The sequence below is a fragment of the Micromys minutus genome (assembly GCF_963924665.1).
Source record: "Micromys minutus genome assembly, chromosome: 9".
Classification (NCBI taxonomy): Eukaryota; Metazoa; Chordata; class Mammalia; order Rodentia; family Muridae; genus Micromys; species Micromys minutus.
In genome coordinates, this window is record NC_137978.1 from 52,328,407 (window position 1) to 52,349,472 (window position 21,066).

At 50.4% G+C, this 21,066-nt stretch overlaps 2 protein-coding genes across 5 annotated transcripts in view; both read left to right on the forward strand.

The window, feature by feature from the left end:
• Positions 1–957: 957 nt before the first annotated feature.
• RNF186 (ring finger protein 186) lies at positions 958–1,638 on the forward strand (the record flags this gene model as incomplete). Its single annotated transcript, XM_080920871.1, has 1 exon — positions 958–1,638. The coding sequence occupies one exon, from the start codon at positions 958–960 to the stop codon at positions 1,636–1,638; it is 681 nt and encodes a 226-aa protein (XP_080776997.1).
• A 4,986-nt stretch (positions 1,639–6,624) lies between these two features.
• The window catches only part of TMCO4 (transmembrane and coiled-coil domains 4), a 78,076-nt gene continuing 63,634 nt past the window's right edge, over positions 6,625–21,066 (forward strand). The window contains exons 1-4 of one of the 4 annotated variants that reach the window (XM_080921994.1): positions 6,651–6,728; positions 10,809–10,911; positions 17,544–17,686; positions 18,937–19,060. The gene's annotated coding sequence lies outside the window, so the exon portion shown is untranslated. Of the gene's footprint in view, positions 6,729–10,808; positions 10,912–17,543; positions 17,687–18,936; positions 19,061–21,066 lie in introns of all 4 variants that reach the window. The other 3 variants (XM_080921993.1, XM_080921995.1, XM_080921996.1) reach the window with 3 other exon arrangements.

Here is a 21,066-nt window from a genome sequence, read left to right on the forward strand (position 1 = left end):
TCTGCTCTGAACTCTTTGGCTAACACATCTATCTTTCACCCAGTGCCGCCCATTTGCCCATGTTTTCAAGGCACAGACACTCTCTTTCCACATTGATCCTGAAATCTACAAGGTCTGGTCAGAAACCCATCTCAAACCAGGCCTTACTTAAAAGGATGCTCCCCAGTCACCCTCATCAGGACCACAGAGATGCTGGTGAACTTTAAGGCTATTGAGACTCCATCCAGGCCTAATACATCTCTGTGTCCTGAAGCCTGATAGTTTACATTTTTAAAGACTGGTGAGATATCTCAGCAAGCATGCCAGCAATCCTGACGACCCGAGCTCTACCCCCCAGGACCTCCATAGTGAAAGGAGAAAACTGACCTTTCCCAAGTCCTATGACCTCCACATGTGCACCATGTATACATGCATCACATGTATACATCAACGACACACACAGAGAATAAATGTAATTTTTCAAAGGCTGTGGGGAGCCCCCTCATCTCTCCATTCCAGGGGACTTGATTGGACAGGGGCGGGGGGGATTGGTGGTCACTGGTCCACTCCAGAGCTTAGTAGGGACATCAGTCATCACAGTGTCTCCGTTGGTTGTCATGTAGACACTCACCAGGCATGGCCCCAACAGGAAAGTCCTGATTCATGAGACTCCACCCACTTTGGCCCTTCTATCAGGTAATTCAAAGTCTCCAGGTCTCCAAGTTACTGATTAACCCTGGGTTTTGAGTAAAGAAATAATAATAACTGAAGGGCCGACGTAAGCGGAGAAACAAGCTGGGCAACCAACGGAGCAAGATGCCAGACATCCGCTGTCAGCAGGTACCCGCAGAGAGCAGGAAGGAGGCTGGAAGCATCCCCACCGGGCCTGAACCCATTCAAGTCCAGGCCGCTCCAGCGGACACCCCATGCGGATGCCCCTGCGTGGAACAGCTTCATCGCTCCAACTCTGTACCCAGAATGCCCTGCACTGAGGCCTCACCGTCTATCTCGGCCGGTACCACCACCACAAGCACCATCATTACCTTGGGGCCCACCGGGCGTCTCAGTATCTCTGTGGAGGGTGACCTGGAATGCTTGGTGTGCCGAGAGCCCTACAACTGTGCCCGCTCCCCCAAACTGCTTAGCTGTCAGCACACCTTCTGTGCCGTATGCCTGAAGCTTCTGCTGTATGTGCAGGAAGACACCTGGTCCATCCCCTGTCCGCTGTGTCGAAAGGTCACTGCTGTCCCGGGAGGCCTCATCTGCAGCCTTCGAGACCAGGAGGCGATGGTGGGGCGTCTGGCCCAGCCATGCCCGGAAGTGCGCCTATGTCCCCAGAGGCTAGTGGGCTCTGCCGCTTCTGCAGATCGGCCAGCCAACTGGACAGGAGAAGATGAGCAAGAGGTAGTGAGTGTCAACCGTGTAGCTGCCCGGCGCCTGGCTGTACACTTGCTCTTGTTGGCTCTTCTCATTGTCCTGATCCTGCCTTTCATCTATCCGGGCGTCATCCGGTGGGTGCTGGCCTTTGTCATTGCCCTGGCGCTCCTGCTGTCCACCCTATTCTGCTGTCACCCCCAGAGCCGGAGCAGCAACTGGCCTTGTCCCAGGACTCTGTTCTGCAGAGAGCAAAAGCAAACCCAGATCACTTCTATTGCCTGAGAGCTCTGGGTCCCTATAGGCCCTGGCGCTGCTGCCAAGGTTCCCTCCTCCCCCTCCCCCCCCCGATCTCACAGTCTGCACGGGTAAGGGGCTAGGAGCCTCCTTTCAAAATTCGCATTGGAACTGGACTTCTCTGTCATTGCCAGACTGGCCATGTTGGATGAAGGACTCTGTGTTGGAACAATGGGGTCACACCCCCCTGTCCTTCTGTAGCATAGGAAGGAAAGGGGAAAGGGGAGGAGACATACCCCCTGAATGAATGACTCAAGGGTGGTGGGGTCCCTACCCCTCTTCCAGAGTTTCTGGGTTTTGTATATATTGGCCTTACTACAAAGCAAATAGAAACAGGTCTCTTTTGTAATCCATGTAGCTGGCTTCATTTTTATAAAAAAAAAAAAAAAAAAAATCTGGGTTTTGATGTTTTGTGTGCTGAGAAGTTTGTGGCTATTTATAGCCATTGCACGTTGTCCCTCCTGAGATGCCAGAGCCCAGGGGAGCACTACTGGGCTTTCTCCGGAGTCGCTTGCTACGCCTACCGCAAACCTTCCAGGCCAAAAGTCAGTCTCCTTACGGTTTCCCGGGGTGGGAGTACACACGAGTTGTAATTGTAAAGATGGGAAGGGGTTTCTGAGGTTCAACACACAGAGAGGGGAGGTGTGGAGAGGGTGGGTCCAGGAATTGTCCCCAGGCTCCACACTACATCACCAGTTGTGTACCATGAGGGCTTGACTCAGAGAATCTTGGGGTTATAAAGAGGAATGGATGGATGGACGGACACACACGCGCGCACACACACACACACACACACACACACACACACGCACGCACACACACAGCCGACTTAGCTCTCCATCAGACTCGCAGACCCACGTGACAGAGAACGAAAGCTTTCCAGATGGCGTCTCTCTTCTTATCACATCTATGGTCCTATTCGCTCCTCTGTCGTAAAGATAAACCATCTCGTAAATGCAACGGTCCGAGGTGATGCCACCCCCACCTCAGCCTGAGTGATAGTCACTAGAAGGGTCCATGGGTCATCTCTTCAAGACCATTTGGGCTTCTTTTTCATGCATGGGGTGGGGCTTATGCCCTCAAAAAATGATCCCTGGTGGATTCCAGGATCAGGGCTCAGCCAAGGAGGGGGTGGGAGAGCAAGGAGCCCAGCGGGGGGGGGGGGGCTGAAGCAGATCTTGGAAAGCCCCTGTGGTCAGACTTAAAACTCTGGAGGGGACACCCCAGACCTCATGCACAGTTCTTTCCCATTCACCCCGTTTCCTACAGTAGAATAACAGGAGGGCACAGTTCCTGGTGACAGGACCTTTGTCAGGAGAGATGAGACTCTGCCACTGGGTCCTTGGGTGCTTGGCCCTGGTCAGTGGTCACACGCTGTCGAGCAAGGTCTTTGGCTCTCTGCTTCCCTTCCCCCCCCCCCCCCGGATGTCCCAACTGCCCAGGGCATGGCTTGAGCCACAAGCCGATGGAGGGGTCATAAGCTTCCGAATGAATACCTGCAAGGAGATCACCTCAAGGGTTCCTTCGGTCTGACTGTGTCAGGCTGAGGGTGGAGTTCAGCGGTAAAGTGTTTGCCTGAAAGGTGTGAAGCCCTGGATCCACTCATCCCTGACACCACAAAATAAATCCCGAAGGCAGGAGAAGCACGCATGCAAGTGCACTGCCCCGAAAATGTCAGTCTGTGCTTTCTCAGTTTTTTTTAATAAGGTCAGACAATTCCCAGTGCATTGAGTGCTGGGGGCGTGCATGGACTCAGGTTCTTACAGGAAGCCAGCGTGGTCCTGAAGAACACTCTTCCCCCGAGGGTGAACAGATAACATCTCCCCACTGGCCTTAGGTGTGTGAAGTTTAGGCTGACTGCCAGACAGACAGCAAAAGAACGTTGACTCCCCACCTACTCCTTCAGGCCCTTTCTACTTTCTGGAGACAAAAATCCACCCCCAAGTCTTCAGTTGGTCAAGGAAATGCTTTGTTACCATTTGGTAGGAGTGTATTTGTCCAGTAACTCACGAGACAGGCAGGCGTTTCCCTAACGGGCAAGTTATAGCTTCCTAACAACCTTATGGAGCTGAATGACTGTGCTCCCTCTTGTGCAGAGGAAGACACTGAGATCAGAAAGGGAAATCTACCTGCTTAAGGTCGTACAGTCAGTCTAGGACAGAGATTTTTAGGAATTAGCCCAGACTTTTGTCTCAATGAGATGCCTCTTTTGTAAATAGAACAAACCTAAAAACTGACCACTGTCTATGGGCTTGGGGAAAATGTCATAGAAAATATGGGACGAACTACAGGAATCCTGAGATTCAGAGATGACCAGGTTTCAGAAGGAAGAATGATAAAATGCAGGCTTTGGGCCTGCTGACTAACCCCTCCAACTCCCTGCTCCGAACCCTTCGGGTGAGTCCCAGGAGTCCCGGGCTTCAAGAGTGTCCTTATCTGATCAAATAACTACTGTCCTATGTCTTAGCTTGGGACCTAGACTCACAGGCCCCTGTTGTCATTCCTGGCTTAGGGTAAATCCCAGACAAAGCATCTTGGGGGTCCCTGGGCAAAGATGGTCTAACAATTCTGTCTACAGGCTTTTTGAAGATGACCTGGTCCAAATCATCTTCTGGAAGGTCAGAGCTTGGGGATGAGAGTACAGGCAAGGTCACTGCTGCCCTGGAGTGGAAAGTCAGGCAGCGCTACAGGGAGATGTGAATGGAAGGGGCCTCCGGCTCAGGGCCAGGCTCTGGCCCACACTGAAGGAAGTTACAGAATTCGTCTGAGCCTTGGTTTGTCCCCTTGGAAATGGGAGGGTGGCTCTAGGTTCACGGAGAGACCCTGCCTTAAAGGAAAAGGTGGAGAATGACAGAGCAGAATATACCTGTGTTAAAAGGTCTTAAATCGAGAACACCATCTTCAGTTCTTTCTGTGGAGAGGCTGTATGCTGCCCTCAAACTACAAAGAGACCCAGCACTCCTTTATGGGTATTGAGGTATGGAAGCTGCCCGGCCAGGGCTCTGCCAGAAGCTGTTGCCTTCCTTGCCTTTTTAAAAATTTTCGAGATGTGGTCTCACTAAATTATCTAGGATGACCTTTGGCTCACTGCAAAGCCCAGGAAGGCCTTAGACCTGTGATCCCCCTGCCTCAGCACCATGCTCCAACAGGTAGCTGTGGTTTCAGCGCCTCACCATCAGGCCCCAGGGTCAACCTTTTAAACAAAGGGGAAGCAGGGCTTAGCACAGCTGGCCACCGGACTCGATCTGTTACATTGTTTAGCAAGTGTGTGTGTGTGTGTGTGTGTGTGTGTGTGTGTGACAAGGCCTTTAAAGCAGCTGACTAGAGAGTTGCAAAAACAGTGCAGAGTCCTCAGCAAAAATGCATGTGCCCTTTGCCCTACTTTCCAATCTCAACACTGATACATTGGTCGAGATTTTTTTAAAAATCAATATTGATATGAGGCTATTGACTAAGGCTCCACCGGTCAGTGATCTCCCTACATCTTTACTATCCCCAAGCCCCACCTAAGGGACTTGTATTGAGTGTGACTTCTTTTCTGAAACTATTTTCCATATTGATTTCATGGATCTATTGTTACTCCCTTCTCCCATTGGGCGAATGATCCTTTTTTTTTAAACTTTCAGAGTTACGTTTATTTACTTTTTATATCAAGAACTTACTAAATCTGCTTCTGCTAAGATAGAAACAGCAGCTGTCTCACACCTGAAGGCTGAGGTAGTTAGGTGTTCAGGCTGAGGCTGGCTACTTCAGCCCAGAAAGGCTTCTTCATTGGGGGCCTCTGGCCACACCCATCCTGCGCTCTTCATAGCCAACAATAGGACCCTCTAAAATTCCGTGTTTGTTTTTTTTTTTTTTTTTTTTTTTGGCGGGGGGGGGGGTCGTACCTCCTTGGTATGGCTATTGTCCCGCCTTAGCGATGACCAGAATCTCAGCTAGAATCCTTCAGCCTTCCACAACTGACCCTTTTGACCTACAATAACCCTCTTGCTGGTCAAGATTCTGATTGGTCGATAGCGAGATCAGGTGATGGAGGCCCCAAAGCATTCCAGTAGGATCCTGAGTCACAGCTCCCGGCTCGAATGCCGCACGCACGTCTGACCTGTGTCTGCTCGCGTACTTTTTCCACTTACAAACTCCAATCTGTCTTCTCCAGGAGAAAGAGCAACGACATTAGAGGTCATCCTGACTCACTCCAGCCATGACCAGGATGACCGCCTACTTCCTCGCCTGTAGACTAGGTGTGATGAAAATTCCCAGGTTTCCAGGGCAACAACAGCCCGCTCCCAAGTGCTGTCGCACCGTCCCTGAGATGGGGCATGGGAGGCGCCCATTCCTGAGGCCTTTAGGTTCTAGTGTGGGGATACCCAGATTGTAAATTGGCAGATCGGAAAAGGATCAACTTCACAATGGTAATAAAGTACTAAGATTAAAATCCGGCCCCAAGGTCTGGTGTGCCAATCCATTGCCTTGGGACAGAACCTGGCACATAGCTGGTGCTCAGCAAACATTTGGCTAGGGCTGAGTTTGTGGCTAATCTCACAGGAACGGAACCCACAACCCGGAGGCCTGTGGGACGGAAGAGCCGCGGGTGCAAAGACTGGCGAGCATTAGAGAAAGTGAAAGAAGAATCAGAAGGCGTGGATGTTGCAAACTTCACGGGGAGGGGGTGGGGGTTGCTTCTGCGACAGGCTCTTTCCCTGTGTGGCGCCAAATTTGGAAGCTTCCCCTTCAAGTGTCTGCTTGCATTCCCCTCCCGTCCAGCCAGCCGAGCCCGGGAGAGCACTTTCTGCAGAGCCCACCCGCGCCCCGCGTTCTCGAGTCCTAGGGGTGTGGGGGGGCGCAGATATACGGGTGCCGTCCCGAGGCCAGCACCCGGGCGATGGCTTTGGTGGCTTAGGTGGCGGTGCGCCCGGCCCAGCCCGGAAGACCGGGGCTCTGGGGCTGCGCAGGCGGGACCGGCCCAGGCCGGTGTGGGGCGGCTGGGCCAGGGCGAGGACGGGCGGGGAGCGCCGGGGCGGGAGCAGCGGGGCCGCAAGAATCCCGGCCGTCGTCCCATCCGTCGCTGTCGCCTCCAGGTAAGGCTGCGGGGAGCCCCGATCGTCCCCACACCGCCGCCGCTGCGTTTTCGGACCCGGAAGTGCTGTTGGGACTCGAGCTGGGTGGCTGGTGGGGAAACTGACGCCTGCGAGCTTGCGGGCCGCCCCATCCTGCCAGCACAGCCCGGGGCACCAAACACTGCCCAGAAAGACGGGGCGCTGGGCTGGGAGGGGAGAAAGGACCTTGCTCAAGGTCATGCAGGGTCACTGGACGCCCCCTGCGTACTGGGAGCTCCAGGAACCCGCTCCCACCCTCAGTGTCTCCAGATTCGATTTCTGAGGCCTGGGGAACCCCAGAGTCCGGGAAATGCCCGGCCCCTTCCTGCTGTGACAGGGGCGTGGCTTCTCACCCCGCTTCGGGTATTTACCGAGCTGGGGACATTTCCCATTACTGACACTGTAGCAGACTTTACATCCAGGAAAACTGAGGTGGGAACAATGGGTTGATTTGGGCCAGGACCAAGCAATCAGAGCAAAGAGGATGACAAGGGTGAGCTGACTTCAGAGTTTGACCCAGTGTTAGGTTTAAAGTCGGCCTCCATGATGTCCTTGTCCTTACCAGGGGTGACCCAGAGTGGAAGAAGGGGCTAGCTCAATCTGCAGGTTTGATCCTGAGGCTACACCGCCTTGAAGTAGGAGGAAACACACATCTATAAAGCTTCCCAGGCCTCCACTCACTGTGTGTTTATTGAGCACCTACTTTGTGTCAGCCTGTGCACTGCTTAGGCTCTGAAGACACAGCAGTGACGACTTCTCAGAGAAGCTAGGCAGAGAGACAAGGCCACCAAAGTCCCCAACTACCCAGTATGTGGAGAAGACAGGAAGGAGCCCAGGGCCCCATCCTCCTATTTGGCCTCACTAAAGATGCTTTTTCTAGCCAGAGGTTCCCACTCCCCAAATATCTGAGTATCAGTCAGTGGGTAGAGTCCCCTGCGCTTAAAGATTCCCTCAATGAACTTAGGAGCCTGTTAAAACTACCACTTCCTCTCTGTGTCACCTTGGGTGTCACCCTGGACCTCCATTTCCTTATAACACAAAAGGACCATAATTCCTCTGGGTGCTGAAGGTACTTCATGAATTCGAAAGCACAGTACCCAAATCAAAAGTAAATTAAAGCCAGACAGACCTTTAATCCTGGCACAGGACAACCAGGGCATGCAAATATATACTGCTGAGTGGCGGTGGATCATACGTCTTTAATCCCAGCACTTGCAAGGCAGAGGCAGGCAGATCTTTGTGAGTTTGAGGCTAGCCTGGTCTAGAGTGAGTTCCAGGTTATGCAGGGCTACACAGAGAAAGCCTGTCTTGAAAAACAAAAACAGAGCTAGAGAGATGGCTTAGCGGTTAAGAGCATTGGCTGCTCTTCTAGAGGACCTGGGTTTAATTCCCAGCAGCCACATGGCAGCTCACAACTGGCTGTGACACCTGTTCCAGGGGATCTAACACCCCCCCTGCCCACCCACACAGACATACACGCAGTCAAATCACCAATGTGTATAGAATTAAAAGTAAATAAATACAAATGAAAAAAAAACAAACAATATTTGCTTTGGATGCCGGGAGACAAAACTCAGGCTTTCTTTTGTATTAGAGACCACTGAGCTATGCCTCAAACAAGCAAAGACGTATTTCTTCAGAGGTCTAGTGACTTGATAACCTCTTCTCAGTAGAGAAACCTTAGCCGCAGAGCTGGTATGGCTGACTTCCAGGTGAGGAGGCTGAGACTCCCGCCGGGGCCGGGAACCTAACACCCACCCCACACTCAGCAGTTCCAGGCTGTACTCTTCTCCAGACACCCACAGGCTCAGACAGTCAGAGTGTATTCTTCCGCTTCCTGAGTGGCCCCCAGCAAGACGTGACCTCCCGGGAACACCTTGGCTTCATTTACAAAACACCTGTCTGCAAGCTTGACTCGGGCCTGAAGGAACACATCAGGGTGATGTTTGTCACCCTTGGAACCTTTGTAGGCCTGGATTTTAGCGTGGCTGGGAGCACAGCTGACTGGTTTATCTTGCTGCTACTCAGCCTGAACTTGGATACTGTGGGACCGGGAGGGCTAGGTTAGAGCCTGGGTTTGGCGGATGTGGGACCTGAAAGTGGTCCTTACATTAGGTAGGTAATAGTCCTCTTAAATACCTTCAGTTTTTTGGTTTTTTGTTGTTGTTTTGAGACAAAGTCCCGTGTAGTCCAGGCTGGTCTTGAACTCACTATGTAGCTAAGGATGACCACCGAGATTTTCTAATCCTTCAGCCTCCACCTCCTGAGTGCTGGGATAAGACAGATGGGGAAACAAAAAAGGAACACAGAGCTTTATGCATGTGGGGTAAGTGTTCTCAAAGAGTAAAATTCTGGGTTGCTGACTCTAAGGTCCTTCACCTACTGCCTCGTGCGTGCCACAGGGCGCTCAGAGTGTTTGGTCCACAGTTCTTTCTGCCTTGCTTCCTCCTGATCCTGATAAATACCTCACCGGTCAGATTTTCAGCCCAGCCCGGCTCTGTATTCCAAATGTCCAGGGCACACAAGTCATGGGACCTGTGTCAGAGGTTAAGCCCAAATGGAAATGAACTCAACTGCCAGCCCACGTGTGCCTGCCCTTGACTTCTAGAATCTTCTCGACTTCTAGAGGCTGCTTACTAGATGTTCAGTAATGAAAGCTACCTACAGAAAGAACCTCTTGAGAAAACTGGGAGCCTCAGTTGTATATAAAACCCATTGCCCTTCGAGAAGATATGCTGAAGTCATTTTTTAATTGTAGAGAGAGGCAGCCATCTATCCATCCATCCATCCATCCATCCATCCATCCATCCATCCATCCACTTATTCAGCTCCATCTCTGCCCGATGCTGTCACAGGGTACCTCAAACAACATAACCAGAATGCCACCTTCTTGTCAGACATTATGTGGAGCAGACAAATCAAGACAGGAACGTTAGCCAGGACTGGGGTGATGGGCCTGCTGTGAACCTAGAGTTCTCATGAGGACATGAGGTCCTTGGGTGGAGCGACAGGGACGCACTAGTGCCCTGGACTTCAACCACTCTCTCCCTGATGCTCCTGGTCAAGGAGGCAGACACGCAAGGATATTACATTGGAAGATGTAGGACTCAGACTGGCTTCAGAGCCAGCAGCCCTGAGTTAGCGCCGCAAACCAGGGAAGGATCGCGGCAGCTGGGTCCACTTAGTAAAACATCACAGGAAAAAGTAGTTGGGGTTCTGTTTTACTTAGTTTTGTGTCTTCCTGTATTTCTTCAGTGCTGGGAGCCTGTGTGTGTGCTAGACAAACACTCCTGTCACTGAGCTTGGAATCTGAAGTTACACTGACCTAGGGTGCATAGTAGTGTAAGGTTTGTGGTTGGGGGTTCCTGAGTTTGCTCAGCCACTGGGCAAGGCCGCTTGGGGAGGCAGGACACAGGAAGTTTGAACCATCGCTGGGTGGGGCATCTGGTTCCCAGGCTTTTGGACACAGGCACCGCTGCATGCTACAGGATTGCTGAGAATGAAGTGGGAGCCCAGGGACTAGATCTAGCCCTGGGCCGAGAGGGAAGAGGGGGCTCTGGCTGGTCCCGCAGTGGGGGAGTCCTTGGCTTGACTGGGGAGCAGGGATGCAGGCTTGGGCTTGGCTTGGTGGTGGTTGGGGCTTCGAGCACAGTGAGGCCTTCTACTGGGAGATTAGACAGAGGCTCTGCAGGCAAAGGGCTTCTCCATGGCTCTCCACGGCGGGTCCAATGAAAAGAGACAGTCCATGGTTTTCAGGCATTTATTGTCATGGAGGAAAGTGGATGTGTAGAACTGTACCCCACTTCTCAGGGTGGGGTTGAGATTAAATACCTTTTGCAGGGAGGACTGTCTGGAAAGAAGGGTTAAATGGCTAAGCCTACAGGCCTTTAGGTACCTCATTACAATGGACATCTGGTTTGACCCTACAGTCACGTCCTCTACCTGTGGAGGGGCTTGGGGCATTGTCCTTAAGTAACTGGTGGCCACAAAACTATGGAGGGCTGTGGCTAGTGACAGGGCCTGGTTTCAGGAGTAAATTGAGACTCCTACCGTCCCTTTCAGGGTCACCAGGGTCTCAAGCCTCTTCTCAACCGGGAACCAGGGTGCCTTTCATGGTCCCACATAGTAGGACTGCCATATGCCAGTGATGTGACCTCCACCTTTGGTAAGCCTTGGCTTCCTCAGGTCAAGTGGGGACAGGGATGGTGCCTTTCTCCCAAGGCTGCTCTGAAGCAGAATGGTTGTGGGGGTTGGGGTTGTCACAGTCTGCCCTGGGGAACCCCAGCATGGTTTGTTCTGTATACAGAGCCCCGCTTGCACATGGGGGCCCAGACCAAGGGACCTGCATAAGTCAGGGCTGGAGGCAGAGTGGCTTGAATGAGGAATTTAGTTACCACCCCCACTTCCTCCCCACCCCACCCAACCCCAAGCCCATGGTCATCTTGGGGAAAAGAGCATTTCATCAAGGGGATAGACAGTGCAAAGGCCAGGCTCCCACGGTGCCTGGGAGACTTGGGAATGGCAGGGAAGTGTAGCAACAGCAGAGTGGTTGGGGAACAAAATGGGGCGGGGGCCAGGGGGATGTTAGCAGGGCCATGGGGCCAGATTGCCTATGACCCTGTCCCCTTTGCAAAGGCCCTGCCTGGGTGAGAAGGGAGCAGAGGGGTACAATGTGACTGTCTAGGGATGGTGCTGTCTTCATGACATCTGATGATGGCAGAAAGACACAGGAGACTGAAGAGGCTCCTCGGTGACCCCTGTGGAAATGTGGGTGGCTTGTGCCAGGGCCCCGGCAGGAGGGAAGAGAGCCATGGCAAACATGGACACAGACCACAGAACAGGCCCTGCTCCCATCCCCACCCCTGCTCCCCCTCCAGACTGCTGCCCGGAGTGGGGGCGGGGTGCCTTTCCTTCCAGGCTCAGCATCTTCTCCTTCTGGTGTGTAAGGAGGTTGTCCGAGAATCTCTGGGTTCTTCTGTGGTGAAAGCGTTGCTATGGAGATCTCCTAACAAACCTCATTACTCTCCAGCTTTCAGTGAGACTTTGAGACAGGGACACAGAGTCAGTATTTAATGGGTGGGGGGGCAAGCAGGGGGACCAAAGTCCTTGCTTCCAGAAGCATCTTATGATTACCAGTCTGTCTCTGTGTCTGTCTGTGTGTGTGTGTGTGTGTGTGTGTGTGTGTGTGTGAGTGAGTGAGACAGACAGACACACAGCTTTCAATTATGCTCTTTAATAATTTAATTATTTTTATTTTGTTTGCATTGGCGTTTTGCCTGCATGCATGTCTGTGTGAGGGTGTCAGACCCTGGTGTTACAGTTATGAGCCACCATGTGGGTGCTGGGATTTGAACTTGGGTTCTGTGGAAGAGCAGTCGGTGATCTTAACCACTGAACCCTCTGTCCAGACCCTCAATTTTTCTCTTAAAGGTTTCTAGTTTAAAGAATCCACTGTGATTCAGTGTTGGACTGGACTTTGGGGACAAATGTTTATTCTTGGCACTGCGCCTCAAGTTTCCATCTCTCTGTTGATTATCTGAGAGAACCATCTAAAAATTCACTCATGATCAGAATGAGGAGAGGAACACCTCCTGTGCACCCAAACGTGCTCGCACGCGCGTGCACACACACACATACAAGCAGAGGTGGACAGACACACATGCACACACATAGATACAGACACATTTACACAGACAGTTACATAGACACACATGCACACAGACATACACACAGACAGACTCATTCACACACAGACAGACACACAGACATGCGTGAACACACACACAGCACACACATTCTTATTATGTCTGACATTGGTTTTCATAGACTGCTTCAGGGGAGAGAGAGCTGCAGTTGGAGAAACAAAAGTTCCTTCTTCTGTGGGTCTTGTCAAGGCCTGGGTCATGCAGTATTCGGATGATTTAACATATGAGACTGACCATGTTTAACGTGCTTTTCCATGCTGGCTTTGGGATTTTTATCCTTAGGAGAAAAGGGCACCCAGAGCTGGCATCTTGTATTTGGTGCCAACCAGCAAACGCCCACTGGGTGCCCACTGGGGCTTTCAAGGCCCAGGGCTGCTATTTGTGGAATGCCTGGCTCTCAGTCCCACGAGTGACAAAAGTCACTTCGCCAGCATTTTCCTTAGTGACAGATAATGTGCTTGGTGGGCTAAAAGTCACAATCACTGAGGATCACAGTGAGGTCTTTCCAGAACCATCCCTGTCAGTCACGAGTCTGGACGCACAGCCTCACTGTGGGTGTGGAGACTCTCAGGCTGTGAAAATTGTTACCCTGGCAGAGGGTGCTCTCGATCAAACATGGACCTTGTTTGGAGTCCCTGGATGTCTTTACATTTCCTGGAAAAGGACATGTTCTCCAGGAGGCTTCCCCCCACATCATGACCTCCTGCCCCTGGTGCTGCTGGGAAATGCAGAACACAGAGATGCTGGCACCAGCAGCCTGTTTTTCTTGCCACAGAAACCCAGGGTTTCCTAGCATCATTGTCTCCTCACGTGTACACTAGGATTCCAGTTCAACTTTGGGCTGGGTGTTGATTTTTGACCCACAGTAAGGAATGGAGGACTCCCAGGACCAGAGCTCACAGCTCAGGAGCCATCACCTCTCCTACCCCACAGGTGACACTGTACTCCTTAGATGGAGGGAGGGGGACACCCTAGTAATCACATGACCCAGAGCTGGCACCACAGGCTCCTTTGTCCCTGCACTGTAAGGATCGCCTGTGTCTGTTTAACTGGTATGTCTGTTTTGCTCCTGACAGGACCTGTCAGTCAAACTATGGCTCATTTTAGTGACCTCAGTGTCATTTAGTTGGTTGGGCTACATGGAGCCAGTGTTCTAACTCAAAACACTCCCTTCCAGGGAGAAAGTAACAGAACTGTTATTTTAATTTATCTTTTTCTGGCCCAGGGAGATGGATCAGCAGGTGAAAGTGTCTACTGCCAAGCCTGAGGTCCTGAGGTCCTGAGTTTGATCTGGGGCTTTTACATAGTAGTAGAAGGAGAGAACTATTGCTCAGCAATTGTCCTCTGGCTTCCACGTGTGCACCGTGGCATGTGTGCCTACACACACACACACACACACACACACACACACACACACACACACACACTGTGATTTTAAATTGGTTGATCTCTTTTCATTATAATAATATCAATAAACTCCTTATAATATGCCAGAAAAATAAAACTGAGTAACCTTCAGTTCCTTAACCAAGAGACAAGGATCACTAGAGTCTCAGTGAAGTCCGTTCAGATCTTTTTACTCTGTGAACACTTTGTAATACACAACTAGAGGGCTGGAGAGACAGCTCAGCAGCTAAGAGCACTGGCTGCTCTTCCAGAGGATGCCTGGCTCCAGCATCCACATTGGGTGACTCACAACTGTCTGTAAATCCAGTTCTAGGGGATCCGATGCCTCTGGATTTCTCAGGCACCAGCACCTCTGTCACATATGCAGACATGTCCCCCACACATAAAATTATTTTTAAGAAATAACTCATTGTGTGTGTGTGTGTGTGTGTGTGTGTGGTAACATGCTAGTTAGCCACCTCTCTAGGGAGAAAGATTGCAATCTGTAGCATTTTCCAGTTCCTGTGGTATATATAAATATCCCCAGTGTCCATCCCAGCCTGACAGCAGCACTGAACAGTTGGGATGAGAGCTGATGCTCACAGGCTAGCACATCTGGACCAGCACAAGCCAGCCTCACCCTCACATCTGCTAGTCAGATAACTTAATAAGGGAAAGAAGCCGTTTGGCTCAAAGAGTCAAGTTTCAGTCAGGATCACTTGGAGCCTGTGGCAGCTCAGGGCATCATGGAGGGAATGTGGGGTAGGGGAAACCTGTTCACCCCACAGTAGCCAAGAAGCAGAGCGATTGGCAGACCCAATAGACCCCAATGACATCACTTCCTACTACTGGGCTCCACCTCCTAAAGGTGGTGCCATCACCCCACCCCCACACATTGTCACAGACTGAACTCTAAGCCCTCTCCACTGGGACCTTTGAGGGACATTTTATAAACTGTATCAATATTATAAATTTTAAGTGTCAGGTTTTTTTTTTCTGACCTTAGAATTGACATTTACTCATATTGATAATTCACAAAACACAAACATAAAAGGAAAATATTAGAATGACCCTGAATCCAGCCCCTCTCTGCTTGGAGTGGGACAGTATTCTGTGTCTCAGTAGTTCCCTGCCCAAGTAGAGACACAGCACCTTCTAGAGGGTCCAAAGGGGTTTTATAGCAGAAAACAGATTAAACATACTCATGTCGCTGACAGTTCGTTCACCTTGCAGAAGTGATTTTGGAAAATGTCCTCCTTGTCAAGTTTTTTTCCTCTCTGCATGTTTTTTCCCCACAGGATTCAATTTAAATTTCCTCACTTCTAGAGACTTTTGTGCCCCAGTGAAGTATTTGAAATTTGGTTAGCTTTTTAAGAGGCAGAAGTAATCTTCCTGGCTGTGTGTGTGCTGGCTAGTTTTATATCAGCTTGACACAAGCCGAAATCATCTGAGAGGAGGGAGCCTCAATTGAGAAAATGCCTCCATAAGATTGGGCTGTAGACAAGGCTGTAGGGAATATTCTTAATTAGTGATGGATGTGGGAGGGCCCAGGTCATCCCTGGGTTGGTGGTCCTGGATTCTATAAAAAGTAGGCTGAGCAAGCCATAGAGAGCAAGCCAGTAAGCAGCATCCCTCCATGGTCTCTGCATCAGCTCCTGCCTCCAGGTTCCTGTCCTGCTTTAGTCTCTGCCCTACTTGCTTTCCATGATGAACTGTGATCTGGAACTGTGAGGGTAATTAACCCTTTCTTCTCCAAGTTGTTTTTGGCCGTGGTGTTACACCACAGCAATAGAAACTCTGACTAAGACAGAGATTAGTACCAGGAGTGGGGCATTGCTGTGACACACCTGACCATGTTTTGGGGAGGACCGTAGAAGGACTTTAGAACTTTGGGCTAGAAAAACCATCAAGCATTCTCACCTTAGTGAGCTGTTCTACGGGATCCTGGAAGATATTGGGAGACGTACAGATGAAAGAGGCCTGAAGTTCCAGAGGGAAGTTTGAGAGTCCCTTAAAGACTTGATCGAGGCCGTTACATATTAAAAATAAAAACCTGTGGTTCTGGTTAGTTGGGACTGAAGAATCTACTGTGATTAATCAGAACCACTAAAGTGAAACCTTTGCTTTGCTGGGACTATTGACGCTGCTCAGCTGGAGCTGGGAAATTAGCAGTGATTAAGAAGAGACCAGCAGCATCAAAAACCTGAGGTGACATCTTTTGGGAAGTGTTTTCTCAGACTCGGCACACAGAAGCACCAGAGATAGCCAAGGTCACACCTTGTGCTGCTCCAGTTGAACTTGGTCATGTGTAAATGTCTCCCAGGTGGGACTGGTTTTGAAGGCTCGAAGGGGTCATGGAGAACAGCTGAGGCTTGACACTGTGAGAGACCATTTGGGAAGGTGCCTCCTCTGCAGCACTTGAAGGCCTCGGACTGAAGGGATCGTGGAAAGAAGTTAAGGCTTTGGCACCAGGAAGAGGGTCCAAAAGAGGCTGTTGCTGAAAGAATAGTCCAGTTGTAGAAGAAGACCCCGGCATTTTGGAGATGCTAGTACCATGGCTTGCAATGATGGTTTAAGTAAGAGAAAAAAGAATCACAAGGACAAAATCCAGGAAGAACACTGCCTGCTTTCAAGACTTCTAAAGATACATTAAGACACAAAAGATAGACAAACAGAGCATCAGATAAAGCAGGGCCATAGACACCCAGACATAAGGACGGTTGATTTCCACAAAGGTGTAAAGGCTGGTGGCCAAGCATTGTACCTCATATTTGTGATCTTAGCAGTCAGGGAGCTAGGGAGACAGAGGCAGGTGGATCTCTGTAAGTTTGTGTCCAGCCTGGTCTACAGAGTGAATTCCAAGCCAACCAAACTCTATCTTTTAAAAAATACCTCAAGGGCTGGAGAGATGGCTCAGCGGTTAATTGCACTGACTGCTGTTTCAGAGGTCCTGAGTTCAAATCCCAGCAACTGCATGGTGGCTCACGACCATCTGTAATGGGATCTGGTGCCCTCTTTTGAACTGCAGGGATACATGAAAGTAGAACACTGTATACATGATAAATAAATCTTTTTTCTTAAAAGAAAGTTATTTTTTAAAAAAATAAAATTAAAAGACCTCAAGTTTGAGGACAGACTAAGCAATTTAGTGGACTCTGTCATGTCTGTGTGTGGTGTGTGAATGTGTGTGTATGTGGTGTGTGTGTGTGTGTGTGTGTGTGTTTGTGTAGAGTGTAGAGCTCTTGCCTAGCACATGAAGCAATGTTGCTAACAAATGGACAGAGACTGGAGTTCAAACTGTTTGAAGTTTGGGGGTACCCTGGGTTGGGACCATCTCTGAGTGATGTCATACACTTAGCCCCACCTCCTCTTTCCATCTGGTGCCCAGTTGGGGTGTGAGAAGTTTCCCATCTAAACTAGCTGGATAACTGCTTTACAAGTATTTTTCCGAGTGGCTGCTTTGCTGGGTCCAGCAAGCTGGGTGCAGTGCAGAGACAGAACTCCTGCCTGTGGGGCCAAGGCTAGCCCAGGGCTAGCCCAGGTGTCGTCACAGCCGGAAGCACAAAGACATTTCTGAAATGGGCTATTCTGTGCCTGGCACTTGGTGACTACTAAGGGGGGTTGGCTGCTGCTCTGTTGGGACAGGCTCCTGAGTGAGTGAAGGGACATAGCTCAGGTTAACTGCTCCCCTTTCCCCCTGCTCCAGGCTCCACACCCTCTCGACCCATGGCTGGTTTTTCTGGTTTGGTCTGTGGAGCAATTTGCATATTTCCTTGAAGAACCCTCTGAAGCCTGTCCTTGGACTTACAGAGAGGGACGCCCACACCCCTGTGGGTTCTCCAGAATTGGGTAAGGACTGTGGGGGTTTTATTTGCTGCAGATTCTTAGCATTGCTTCTTGCTAGCCTACAGTCCCCATGAGGGGAGCCATTGTCTCTCTCTGTCATGGCAAGCTCACCTTTATGTCCCCACCAGACAGTGGTGTCTGCTACCCAGCAAGTGCCATTTTGTGCTTCTCAAATCAATAGCTGCTTAGTTTGTAGTGGGGATGGATACTTACGGTTGATTTGAGACCTAAGAAAAAACCCTTCTGTGACTCTACATCCTCCTAATGGAATTCTTTTGACTTCTATTTCACAATTTTGTCAGCTGTAAAGCAAGCTCCAGAAAGAACACTGGGAGGTCCCATAGCCTCTCACCCCAGGTAGCCACTGCCTTTGAACATGAGAAAAGCCTTCCCTGGACCACTGGGCCTGGTCACCATGACAACGCCCACCCAGAGTCTCAGCAGTTGGGCCACCCTCCATGCCCAGCCACTAACAGAGCTTTGGCTACCCTGGACATCTCCTTGATTTTCAAAATCCTAGTCTTCTGCCTTAGGATCTGCCACCACATACTGTCTCCTCGGCCCGAGACACGCCCCTTCCAGCCCACCTACCTCCATCTAACCCTCTGCCCAGGACATGCCCCTCCAGCTCACCCACCCCTATCTGGCTTGCTCCTGTTTGTTCTTCAGATCTCATCCTGGTCCTTCTCTTTTGTAACTTCAGCTTCGTTTTTATAACCTTACATCTCTCGTGTTCCCTTACAGTGCTTGTCCAGTCCTTCTATTGATGTATGCTTTCTTATCTATTTCAACACACACACTCTCTCTCTCTCTCTCTCTTTCTCTCTCTCTCCTCTGTGGGAGAAGCCCTCCCTCCCATCCATCCACACAGGTCCCTGTATCCTTTCCCCTCCCACCCACCCATGCCTTGATGGATTATGCTGGTCTGCCACCCATCCCTTCCGAGTGTTCCCGGCTACTAGATCTGAGTAGGAGTCTTGATTCCCCCTCTCATTTCTTTTTCAAGATTTAATTTTTAAAAAATTTTATGCATGAACCAGGTGTGTGCAGGTGCCCGCAAGAGGGCGTCAGATATTCTGGGCTGGAGTTATAGGTGCTGGGAACGGAGCCTGGGTCCTAGGCAGGAACAGCAAGTGCTCACCAACCGTACCAGTCATCTCGCCAGCCCCCTCCCCTTCTCACGACTGTGACTTTGACCAAGTCACTTGATAACTGTGTCACCAAGTGTCAATATGTTATCTGTGTCCCCACAGAATGAAAGCCTCTTCATTCTTCAGCAAGTGTGTTTGAGGCCTGCTATAGTCTAAGCCAGAGGAAGCCAGGGCATAAGCAAGGACTCCATCTGCCCTGAGGCTTACATTCCTTGTGTACACACAGGTAAGCCAGGGGGAAACACACTCTGTAGTTAAAAACAAAACAAAAACAGCATGGGGTTTCTATCCACCTTAGATCATGTATGTTTCTAGTTGAAAGACATACACAGCCTTATATTTTTAAGTATGTCTTAGACAGCTGCCTACCCTCTGTGCTGTTAGAATCTACTTTCGATAACCCCAAGTTATCTCTTACTATTGACTATGTGCCATCTGGGCTTCTCCTAACCCAATTGGGCAGCCCTCTGGGCCCCGTTCCCTTGGCCCTTAGCCCATGGTGGCTCTCTTTCTCCTTCCTGTTCCTTCTTCTATACTGTGGTGCCATTTTCTCCTCTTCCTCCTTCCTCTCTCTTTCCCCTCTCATTGTCCTCCCTTTCTCTACCCATCCCCACTCTGAACCCCCAGTCTCACCTTTCCCCTCCACTGCCCAATTATAGGCTCTGGTATTTATTGACCAGTTAAAAAGGAGAGAAGGTTCACCTGACTTCGCCTAAGTACAGGGGTGCTCACAGGGACAACCCTTCTTGAGGAAGTAGAATTAACATCGAAATACGAACATCAGGCCAGCCCACTACAACTCTTTTAATTATAAATAGGCATTGTTAAGGTAGAGCAGGGTGCTGGCTGAGAGGGGCAAAGACGCTTTCTGGTGGTCACTGAAGGCTTCCCAGAAGAGGTGACATTCAGGATGAGGCCAGATGGGATGTCTGGGGAAGGGAGTTCCAGGCAGGGGGTGGGGCCCATGGGGAGGCTCAGAGAAGAGCCACAGGTAGATGTGAGAACAGAGAGGCAGCCAGCCCGTGTGGTAATGGAGGGGGGGAGGGAGGGAGGAAGGGAGGGAGGGAGGGAGGGAGGGAGGGAGGGAGAAAATAAGATTCTGCAGCAGACAGAGTGGAGCATGGAAGCTAGGGGTTCTCAACCTGTAGGTCTCGACCCCTCTGATGGTAATATATTAGATAATTTGTATTATGATTCATAATAGGAGCAAAATTACAGTTATGCAGTGGCAATCAAATAATTTTATGGTTGGGGGAAATCCCCACAACATGAAGAACTGTATTAAAGGGTCTCAGCATTAGGAAGGTTGAGAACCACTAATGGCAGCCATTGTTGGTCAGCTTTTAAACAGGACAGTGACAGGTTCAGGCATGATGCAAAGGCCAGGAGCCCACTATGTAGAGAGTGCTTTGCACAGCAGGGCACTTTGGAGAAGGAGCCAGTGTGTTCACCCTGAGCTTGGCTTTCACTGTGCCTAGCAAACTCCTCCCCAGTGGTTAGGGGCAAGCAGGCACATGCTTGTCCAGCCACAGGCTGCCTTCTCTTCAGAGACCTTAATAGGCTCCCCAGATCCCGGCCTAGTACAGTGCCATCTTGGGCTATCCCTGGATACAGGTGTAATTATCACCGCCTGTAAATGGCACACCTCGGTGGCTGCTGAAGCTGCTGACAGTGGCCGTCTCATAGGACTGTGGACCCCTTCCCCCACCATGCTGGCCAGCAGCATTCATTTCTTCAACAAGCAGTATGTAGTGTGAGCCCCAGGCCCCCCTCTGATCACACATGGGCTCTGTTGGTGACTGAGGAGTGGCTTTCCTGGGCAGCTACATAGTCATTTGTCAGTGATGAACATCAAAGTATACCAAGGCTGAACTCCCTGGGTCTCCTTCCTTCTTCCTTCCCTCCTTCCTTCCTTCCCTTCTTCTTCTTCTTCTTCTTCTTCTTCTTCTTCTTCTTCTTCTTCTTCTTCTTCTTCTTCTTCTTCTTCTTCTTCTTCTACTATTATTATTGTTGTTGTTGTTGTTGTTGTTGTTTTTGTTTGTTTCTTGAGACATGATTTCTCTGTTGGCTATCCTGGAACTCATTCTATAGACCAAGCAGGCCTGGAATTCACAGATATCCACCTGTCTCTGCCTCCTGAGTGCTGGGATTAAAGGTGTGTGCCCCACCATATCCAGCCATGAGGGTCTCCTTTTTATCAGGTCCATCGGGGTCTGAGGCTATGTTTCTTTT